General features: G+C 43.4%; 1 protein-coding gene across 1 annotated transcript; it reads left to right on the plus strand.

Annotated features, from left to right (window-relative positions):
• The first annotated feature begins 8396 nt into the window (after window positions 1-8396).
• Window positions 8397-9998, plus strand: LOC123064440 (acyl-acyl carrier protein thioesterase TE3, chloroplastic). The gene is made up of 5 exons (XM_044487925.1): window positions 8397-8601; window positions 8785-8885; window positions 8978-9087; window positions 9467-9562; window positions 9679-9998. The coding sequence occupies exons 1-5, from the start codon at window positions 8501-8503 to the stop codon at window positions 9793-9795; spliced, it is 525 nt and encodes a 174-aa protein (XP_044343860.1). The 5' UTR covers window positions 8397-8500; the 3' UTR covers window positions 9796-9998.
• Window positions 9999-10466: the final 468 nt, after the last annotated feature.

Consider the following 10466-nt stretch of genomic DNA (forward strand, 5'->3'; position numbering starts at 1 on the left):
AAATGCCGCTCAGCATGCACGCGCGTACACTATATAGACGGGCACCATGATGAGATCAAACAACACAAAATATTCTCTCGTTCACCATGCAGCAACCTGGTAGTAATCATTATCGCTCCCAACGCCCACCACTCACCACCTTCAATGGCTCGTGCTGGGGCTAGAGCTAACTGGTCCCGCTCCGGCCACCACCTCGCCATGCTCTCCCGCCAATCACGTCGATCCCGCCGTGTGAAGGCCCTCGCCATCCCTGCACCTGGCTCCCAGGGCATCTTCATTCTTCAGCAACAACACCACCCACGAAACAAAACTAAGGTTCTTCCGAATTGAACTAGTTTTTATTGACTCAAATGTCACATTAAGGCGATACAAGCAAAAAAGACTTCACACCCGTCCTCTGCGTAGTCCAATAGCTTCATCTATTTGTGTTTTTGTTATGCAGTTCAATTAGGGTGGACAAGTTCTTCGAAGTGGAGATGACCGTTCGTGACAATGATCTTGACCAGTATGGAGTCGTTAACAACGCCATTTATGTTGCTTACATCCACAATGGTTGGCATCCAAGTGATATTTAAGCATAGTAGAGCCTGGGTTTTACTCTTGTACACAGTGTTGATTCTTGCTTAAAATCTCCTGCAGCTCGAGAGGAGCTAGCTGCGAGCATTGGCTTCAGCATGGCCTCCGTAGCACACACCGGCAACGCGATGGCACTCTTGGAACTGAACCTCAAGTACTTCAAGCCTCTACTGGTATGTGCATGGCACATCCGGAATCTCTTCTTTTTGCGAGTGTCACATCCGAAACCTCTAAGGCTCTCCTCACAGTATTTGAAGAGGAAAACTCTGTCTCAATGTGAGTCATCTCCTGCCAACTCTCATTTCTGGAATGGTATCATGAGTGTTAAAGATATCTTTTACAACTGTTGTCAGAGAATTGTTGGGGATGGGCATAAAACTAGATTTTGGGAAGATGCTTGGATCCACAACAAGCCTCTCTGTCAACTTTTTCCTCGCTTGTACAAGCTTACTTTTCATCAAAACATTACGGTTGCTAAAGCATTTGAACAGGATTTTAACTGCGTTGGATTTAGGAGATGTTTATATGGGGAGACACTGGATATGTGGAATAAGCTTCTGGATATGTGCAGTCAGGTTGTTCTGAGTGAGGAACCTGACAAAGTCAAATGGCTTTTGACTAGCTCTGGCCAGTTCTCCGTTAAATCTCTTTATCAATATATTATTGCTAAGAGAGTAGTGTTCCCTTTTAAGTTTCTTTGGAACCTGAAGGTACCTTTGAAAATTAAAGCTTTTATATGGTTAGTTATCAAAAGAAGGATCCTGACCAAGGACAACTTGTGTAAAAAAGGCTGGAAAGGCACCAACAAATGTGAATTTTGTGATGCCAATGAATGTATTGATCATCTGTTTTTCACTTGTTCTCTTGCTCGGTTTCTTTGGAATGTAGTTGGGAGTGCTTTGGGAAATCCCCAAACACCCCTGTCATTCTTTGACCTTTGCCAGAATTGGCTTCCTAAGTTCACTGGGAAAGATAGAATGGTTATAGCTATTGGTACGACTGCTTTGTTATGGTCGATCTGGAAAGCAAGAAATAAATCCTGCTTTCAAAGTTCTTTACCTAGGGATCCTACTGATATTATCTTCTCTTTATGTTATGTGTTGGATTCGTGGGGTGTGCTACAGAAAAAAGGGGTGCAAAAAACTCTTAAGGAAGTGACCAAGAGGTTGGCCCAGATAGCGAGGGACGTCTTCAAGCGTGCTTACGGGTGGGGCCCTGCTGTACGGAGGCTCTGTTGATCAAGTGTTGATAGATGCAGCATTTGCGATTATCTCTCTTGTTCTTTTGATATAGCACCCTGTAGGTGCAGATTTTGGCATCTCAGGTGTAGGAGTTTATTCCCCTTATGCAAAATATTAGGCAACATTTGTAGCGATGATGCTTTGGAGCGTTTTTCTGTTGTAGCATCCTGTTAGGTGCGGTTGAAATGCCTCTAGATGTATGAGTAGTGTTTCCTGGTGCAGATGTTAGGCATCGAAAAATGTTAAGTTTGTATGGAACTTGCTTTGTATGTTGTGACTCCATTTTCGTAATGAAAATGGGGGCCATGGGGCCCCTCTGATCGGAAAAAAAGGCTCTCCTCACAGTGGTTGTAAAATTAGTGTGGCCACCGGTATCTAGCTCAATTTTGAACTAAATACCGGTGGCCATGCTAATTTTACAATCATTCCAAGCAGCCCATAAGATTGGAAATCTCGAGGTTCTTATTTCCAAACCCCCAAATCTCAAGTTTTTATAACCACATGCATTGATTAATATACATCGAGGTGCCAAATTTGTCGTCAAGGTGAGGGTTGTCCAGATAAAGGGTGTGAGGATACTTGTTGAACACTTCATCGAGACACTACCGGATCGTGCGGTATGTGCAGAAACGATGGATGTTGAACGCGTTGTCTCCCTTATAGTGATCAATCCTTTATACTGATCAATCCCACCCGTGTGTGTGTTGATCTCCTCTAATGGAAGCTTGTTTTGGAAGCGATAGCGACCGTCGTCTGCCTCAACAAGGACTACCGTCCGACCCGCGTCTTCCCGGAGATGTCATCCAAGCTGCAGCAATTCTTCTCAACCCAGGACGGCTAGCCTGAAGATCAGCTTACAAGATATCTTATGCGTGCTTATATGGCTCAAAAGTGCATTTACATTACGTGGCGTACTGGCGTGTGGGAGGCTCTCCAAAAGAAAAATCAATGTTGGTTCTTGGCCAAAGTTTCATTAATCCCGTGCGCATGCATGGAGCTACGTGGAAGCTGAAGATCATTGAAACGTCACCTCAGTTGTCGCTAGGTCCAACGAAAGAGAGCCAGACAAAAACTTTCACCGTCGAAGTCACTATTCAAAATCATCTGCAAAAGAGTTAATTGTAAAAAACCATCACATTTGCGGCTTCTTCTGCAGAAAACCACCTGGTCCCTAATCCTTTGCAAAAAGCACCGCGCATTCGGTAAACTTTTTGCAAAAAGTACTAATCGGGGAATTTGGCTCATTTGATCACTTTCTGACAAGTGGGCCTGGACTTAAGGAGTTAACTAAGCAAAAACATTTACATAGTCACCCCTAAAACTAAAACAGGAAAGCAATCCAGCCCATCCCTGCTCCCGAACGGCCGATCCGATCGGAGGAGCCAATCGCCCCCCGCGGCTCCGCTACCCCCACCGGCTCCCGTCGTCGTAGCTGGAAGCCCGTCGCCGGAAGCACCACCCGGCCCTGCCGCTGTGCTGCCGGAGCTACCCCCCCCCCTCTCCCCCGCGACACCCGTCACCCCCACTGGCTCCCGTCGGAAGCTCCACCCGGCCCTGCCGCTGCGCTGCCGGAGCTCCGCCGACGGGCGAGCGGTCCCTCTCGCTGCCCACTGCAGCCTGCTCTCCTCATCCTTGGCCACGGCAGCAGCTGGCCGCGCACCTGGCTCGTCCCTAGCGAGCAGCAGCAACGGTGGGGAGCTGCGGAGGCAAGCAGCAACAACCGCTTGCACCCGCGACGGCAGGGAGCGGCGGTGAGTAGCAGCAGCTGCGGCAGCGAGCAGCACCAACCGCGGGCAGCCAGACACTCAGCATGCAACAGCCGTCCTCATCTGCTCGTCCATGTGCGCCATCTGACGACAACCAACTAGGAACAAGGACTGGATTGCTTTTCTGCTTTTGGAATGCAGGGCATGTGTGTAATTTTTTTGCTAAGCCAGCTCCTTACAAGCCGGCCCCATTTGTCAGAATGTGATTAATCGGGATAAATCACCTGATCAGTGCTTTTTGCAAAAAGTTTACCGAATGTGCGGTGCTTTTTGCAAAGGATTAGGGACCAGGTGGTTTTCTGCAGAATAAGCCGCAAATGTGGTGGTTTTTGCAATTAACTCTCTGCAAAAAGTATATTCAAAAACAACTTATTGACAGAAACGATGATGCTTTTATGTGCATTTTGTGAGGCGGGATATTATACCCAACTTATGAAACTACACAACGAGCTTGAAACAACTCCAACGACCAATGTATGCACAAGTTTGCCATGGGCAACAATCAACATCGTTTGTCGGCTGTTAGTAATATGCACAAATCAAACAATAACTTTATGCAAACCGGAATCGATACAGTTGATACAGCAAGGAGCAACTTGTTTCTTGACAATATACAACAACGAGCAACTTAAGTGACCACATGTCGCCATGCCTGAAAAATATGGCTTCATGGGCTGTTTTGGTGGACAAATCAATGCATGACATGATGGGTAATATGGCCCGACAACAACTATATGAGTAGCACTAGCATGGCCTCAGATTGGCCGAGGTAACGTCAGATGACTTAGGGTCACTGAGATGTGGGGTCACAGACCTGATGGTCCACATGTCAGTGACCCTATGTCACAGGACCCTAAGTCAATTAGTCCTTGCACATAAGCACCAAGCTTGAAAAAACATGTGACGACCGAAGGAAACAAACGCAACTAATGACTCATAAACTAATATCTTGATTGTAATTACCAACTTGAACTAACAAAGTTGAATCTAAGTTTTTTTTCTCGGGAAAAACTATCGATCTATTCATCAACTATTAAGGAAGTACAACAACACCATAAGTAAAAAATACATTCAAGTCAGTAGACTACCTAGCGACGACTACAAGCACTGGAGCGAGCCGAAGGCGCGCCGCGCTCATCGCTCCTCTATTACCGGAGCTAGATAAACTTGGTTGTAGTAGATAGTCTGGAAGTCATCATGCTAAGGCCTCAAGGGACCAGTACACCAGAACAGCAACCATTGCCAATGAAGTGAAGCGTAGATTGGAAGGATCCTACCTGTAGACACACAAAAATAGATGAACAAAGATCGGGTCCACGGAAGAAAAAAACCGACCGAAACCCGCGAGATCCATCAGAGATAAACCTCCACAAACCCTTAGATGACTCTAGAAGCATCATCGGGACGGGGGCTAGGTGAGCAGAACCTTATTCCATCTTAGGGAGTGCCGCTATCTCATCTTCCTGAGCAGAACACGGACCCTACCAAAACTCAGAAAAACAACAAAAAATGAAGCCCTCTCGCAGGCAAGAGCCGGGATCCACCGCACCTCCATGACCCTAAAGCCACATGAGACAAGGCAGCCCAGTGGCTGCGAGGGCAGGAAGCGGCAAACCTAGGCCGGGTGCCCTGTGTGCGTTAGTAGCAAGGATAAGTGCTAGCTACATAGCTGAATCTAAGTTTAACCAAGCAATTACAAACAAAACACTTGAACAGACAAGATCTTGTAGGGCGATGTTCTAAACTGTAATTGCTCTCTTTACTAAAAAAAATAGTTGTTTTTGTTCAATCACATACCGTGAAAGCTGCAGGGAGACATAATTTAGAGTTTTATCACTGCCAATTCACATAATTTGCAATGCCTCCCATTGTTCCTAGACTACATGGTTTTGAACATATGTTCTTTTACTAAAAAAAAACTGAATTTGTATATTTATGCTAGACCAAAAATCTGAAATTTGTTTCACATATTGTAGTTCTAAAGTTCCGTTGACCTGCAAAGTTTGGAGCCCATACGTTGTTTTATTTCGGAGAAACAAAAAAGAGATACTTTCATGTAGTAAGTACGTTCGCTAGCACAGATCTCAAAGCAATATTGGAAGGTAAACATAAAAGGTACACTGGTGGATGAGCTCTCGGCTCAGTGGCCAGGGGGCAGTGCTGCCACCCAGCCGGCGCGGGTTCGAACCTCGGTTCTTACACAGGTCTCACATCTCCTTCTTTATTAAAAATTAGCAGGGGCTTCTTCCCCCTACTGCTCTAGTTTTTTTAAGGGTACACTGCACTTGGGCTTAGAAAAACCACTCATAACCATAACCAGAAAACTTTCGTTTGACATCTCTACTATTTGGTGGAAGTTCGTATGTCGTTTCCACTATCATTGGAGTACTATTTGGTGGAAGTTCGTATGTCGTTTCCACTATCATTGGAGCATGAGAAGAGAAGGTGTACACGCGCTTCTCAGCCATCCGCCTCGCACGCATTATGTTCCGTGGACGAGCTGAGTCAAGCTCATATCAGATGAGTATATCTAAGATAGAATGGCAATCACAGCCATTACCTGATCAGATCGCATCTGCTCTCTGCCTATCGCGTACGCACCACTATCGTTCCTCTCTTTGTTTGTTGCTTCCGACTACTCCATCCGGGCGATTACATGCACGATTGTGCGGAAAAGCAGGCCTCCGATATTGCAAGGAAATCTATCTTTATTCCGTGGGTCAGGGAGCCTGTTATGAGTTGGCTTTGGGACAAGCCCTGTTTCTTTAGACGAATCTGCCCTAGAACTCACTTTTGAAACCCGTTGAAGGAAATCCCGATAAAGAGAGAGAATGTGCTATAAAGCTTCCATTTTTCTTCTACACATTATACGTTACTCATTGGGTTGATAACAGAGGATAGATCGCGTCAATTCACTAAAGAAAAACTGCTTTTCCTGAGATTTCTGGCCCGATACCTTCCTGCCGATCCGGAACGGCGGATTCAGCTTCAATCCGAGGGCTTCCTGTGGCTGTTTCTGATTGACATGCCTGTTTCAAAGTGCAGTTCTCCAGGTCACAAGAGATAGAGATAGAAATGATCCCTGGCCGAGTCTAAGATCTTGGGTTGTTGGGATAGGATTGCTTGATTCCAGTTGTGAGTGGTTGATCAATCTTTTCTTTGACTGGTCTGCCGGATCACTTCCACTGAGTCTTGAAACCTTTACTTAGAACTTATATGTAAATTCTGCCACTGATCCCCATTTCTACAGCTTGCTTAGCAACAATGGTATCGCGAAGAAGGCCACCAATTCTGATGCTAATGCTGCCACCGTGGTCTCATCTTCCTGACACGAGGAATAATCTATCCATTCCATTTTTTTTGGCCAATTCGTTTGCAATAGTTGTTACTTTCATTGATATCCTTGTTCACTTGAAGTAGTATGAGGATTTTCTCATGGGGTCTATTAAAAAAATGTTAATTAATCCAACGGGGCTGTCAGCTCACTAACATTCTGACAAGCTTTCAGCTCACATCTGTACCATGTATACTGATTCCTGGGTCGTAAATCAATTAGGGCGGACAAGTTACTCCAAGTGGAAATGACTCGTCCGCTACAACGAACTTGACCCTTATAGGGTCGTGGTACATGCTCTCTTCTTGTCGTTTGCCTCACGCTGCCGACATGCGAGTTGTGTTTCGTGTTTCGGCATAGTTAATTATAGCTTGTTCTTTTTATCATTAGTTCATGTGTATTTTACTGGCTTGCAAATCAACATTTTCAGCAAAACAAGGATATTATTCGGAGCTTGATGTCTAGTCTGCCTCAATATTGAGAAACTCTACTTTATGGTTTGATAAACATAGCAAAAGTACATATGCAAGATGTTATATACTTTAACCCAACGTGCTTCCTGGGCCAGCATCATTACATCGAGAGTAGTTTTAACATGCTCCCTCTTACCCCCTCTTGAGAGGTAAGAAGAGTTAATCAAACCACTAGTTAATCAAATCAGTGGCTCAGATCATGTGAAAATGGGAGGTAAGAGGGAGCATGCTAAAATTTGCCTTACACCGAAGCTTGATAGTTATTTACTCTAGTCATCTACTATTTCTTATTAGATTTATGCACCCATAACACTCTACAAAGTTTTGCAGATATAGTAAGACTACTACATACATGGACACTTATAAAACCATTAATTATGACACAAATTCATCTCTAGCACAATATGATAGTTTATATTTGTTTAAATTTGAAGTGAGAGCCATCATAAGAAAAAGCTTAAATAATGCAAACTAAATTACTAAAATGAAACAACTAACCATAAAACAAAATTTACTTTAGCATAACAGAGTGTACTTGTAATAAAATTATTAGAATTGTATGATATATATTCATTTCAGAAGTTTATTATTAGCGATAGGGGCAGAGCCATCATATACTCGAGGTGAACTCAATGAAATTAGTCAAATCCCATCAAATGACTATACTTATTTATTGTTTGCATTGAAAAATTTATATGCACTACATTATGAAACCGAATGGAGTTTAATTTAACCCTTAATTTACAACATAACATACCCAATTATGAAAAACTTCTAATTAGCCCTATTTTTTACATGTGACTAGCCCTGATTAGTGGAAGACAAAACCAAGGAAGATAACATACTTCATTAAGCCCCCCCCCCCCCCCCCCCCCCCCCCCAAAGAAAAAAAATCAGACTTCATTAAGCGGGCATCTGTTCCATGTGGCAAGAATGAAACGGCACACACGTACACTATATATAGGCGGGCACCATGAGACCAAACAATACAATTCCATGTTCATCATGCACCGCCCTCCTACTAATATCGCTCCCAATACCCACCACCCACCACCTTGCTTGGTCCATGCTGGGGCTAGAGCTAACTGGTCTCGCTCCGGCCACCTCGCCATGCTCTCCAGCAAATCCCGGCATGTGAAAGTTCTCGCCGTCCCTGCCTCCAGCTCCCAAGGCAACTCCAACAATAACATCAGCCAACATACAAAACTAAGGTTCTTGTAAATGAAACTATTTCCCATCCATTGGTATTTGGTATTCCCTCCGTCCCATAGTATAAGAGCATTTTTTTAATATAGTGTAAAAAACGCTCTTATATTATGGGACGGAGGGAGTAGAACATTAATCTCGTCAAATAGCTTCATATATTTGTGGTTTCTTTCATAAAATTAAATTAGGACGGACAAGTTCTTCGAAGTGGAGATGGCCGTCCATGAGAACGAACTTGACGAGTATGGAGTTGTTAACAACGCCATTTATGTTGCTTACATCCACAACGGTTGGGACCAAAATGATGTTTGTTTGCAGTAGAGTTCGGGTTCTTTACCCTTTATGTACACAATCTTGATTCTTACTTTAAATTGTCTGCAGCTCGAGAGGATCTGGCTGCGAGCATTGGCTTCAGCATGGCCTCCATAGCACGCACCGGCAACGCGATGGCACTTCTGGAGCTGAACCTCAAGTACCTCAAGCCTCTACGAGTATGTACACACATGCTCCCTCTATTCTAATTTAATTAAAGTTTAAGATTTATCCTAGGTCAAACTTAACTATATTTAACCAAATGTATAAAAAATGTGCTAACATTTATTGAACATAAAATATGTATAGTATGCAAATATATATTATGATGAAACTAATATGTGTCGTAGATATTGATGTATCTTTCTATAGACTTTGGTCAAAGTTTGTAACAAGTTTGACTGAGGACAAAGCTAGGACTCCAATTAATTTGCAATGGATAAAGTATGTCGCATCCGAAACCTCTGAGACCGGAAATCTCAAGTTTTTCAGTTCCCGAACTCTAAAATAGAAAGATTTAGTAACCACACTCTCTATGCGCATTTGATTAATGTGCAGCGAGGTGCCAAGTTTGTCGTCAAGGTTAGGATTGTCCAAATAAAGGGCGCGAGGATACTCGTTGATCACTTCATCGAGACGCTGCCGGATCATAAGGTGAAGCAATTGGTATTTCTCAACATGAACGCGCCATGTCCTTTATACTGATAAATCTCAAACACGCACTATTGATCAATCCCACACACACTCATGCTGGTCTCCTCTAATGGCAGCTTGTATTGGAAGCGACAGCGACCATCGTCTGCCTCAACAAGGACTACCGTCCGACCCGCGTCTTCCCAGAGATGTCATCTAAGCTGCATCAGTTCTTCTCATCCAAGGATGGTTAGCATGAAGATCAGTTTACAAGCTATAAGTTATTCTAGTTAATTTCATGTGCGTTGTATTGTAGTTAAAATATGTTCGCCCCTCTGGATGTTGGTTGATTAAAAATTAGTGAACGATACTTTATAGCTTGTAATTTACCAAAGTATTACCCCGCAATATTTTTTACCAAAGTATTTATTTATAATAGGGTGTCTGGGTGCCCTTGTTCGCCATTTTTTGTAATAGGTTTGTTGTGCCGGCATCTAGAGGTAATGCTCATATATTTGTTGGCTCCCTCCTACACTCCAAAGCAAACACGACATATCCTTCTATCTCCCATATCTTTCAAACCAAACACATGATATCCTCCTGTATTTTTGATAAAGAGCATTTTCATGCAAACGCTATATCGAGCTAATACAACCCCAATGAGCGAATATCCTACCTCTGCATAATAAGATGCACACTACCAACAAGTCTGATAATGCTTGAATAATGGAGCAACGTGGAAGTTCAAGATCACTAAAAACATCACATCCGTCCCTAGGTCCAACCAAATATAACCAGACCAAAACTTCCATTGTAAACTTTGTTATTGAAAAATGGCCATGTTTTTATGTCGATTTTGCCGAGATAAAAAATTACATCAAAATTATCAACCTACACAAAGAGCTTGAAACGATATTTTAGAAAC

Source organism: Triticum aestivum, chromosome 3B (assembly GCF_018294505.1).
Source record: "Triticum aestivum cultivar Chinese Spring chromosome 3B, IWGSC CS RefSeq v2.1, whole genome shotgun sequence".
In the NCBI taxonomy this organism is placed as follows: domain Eukaryota; kingdom Viridiplantae; phylum Streptophyta; class Magnoliopsida; order Poales; family Poaceae; genus Triticum; species Triticum aestivum.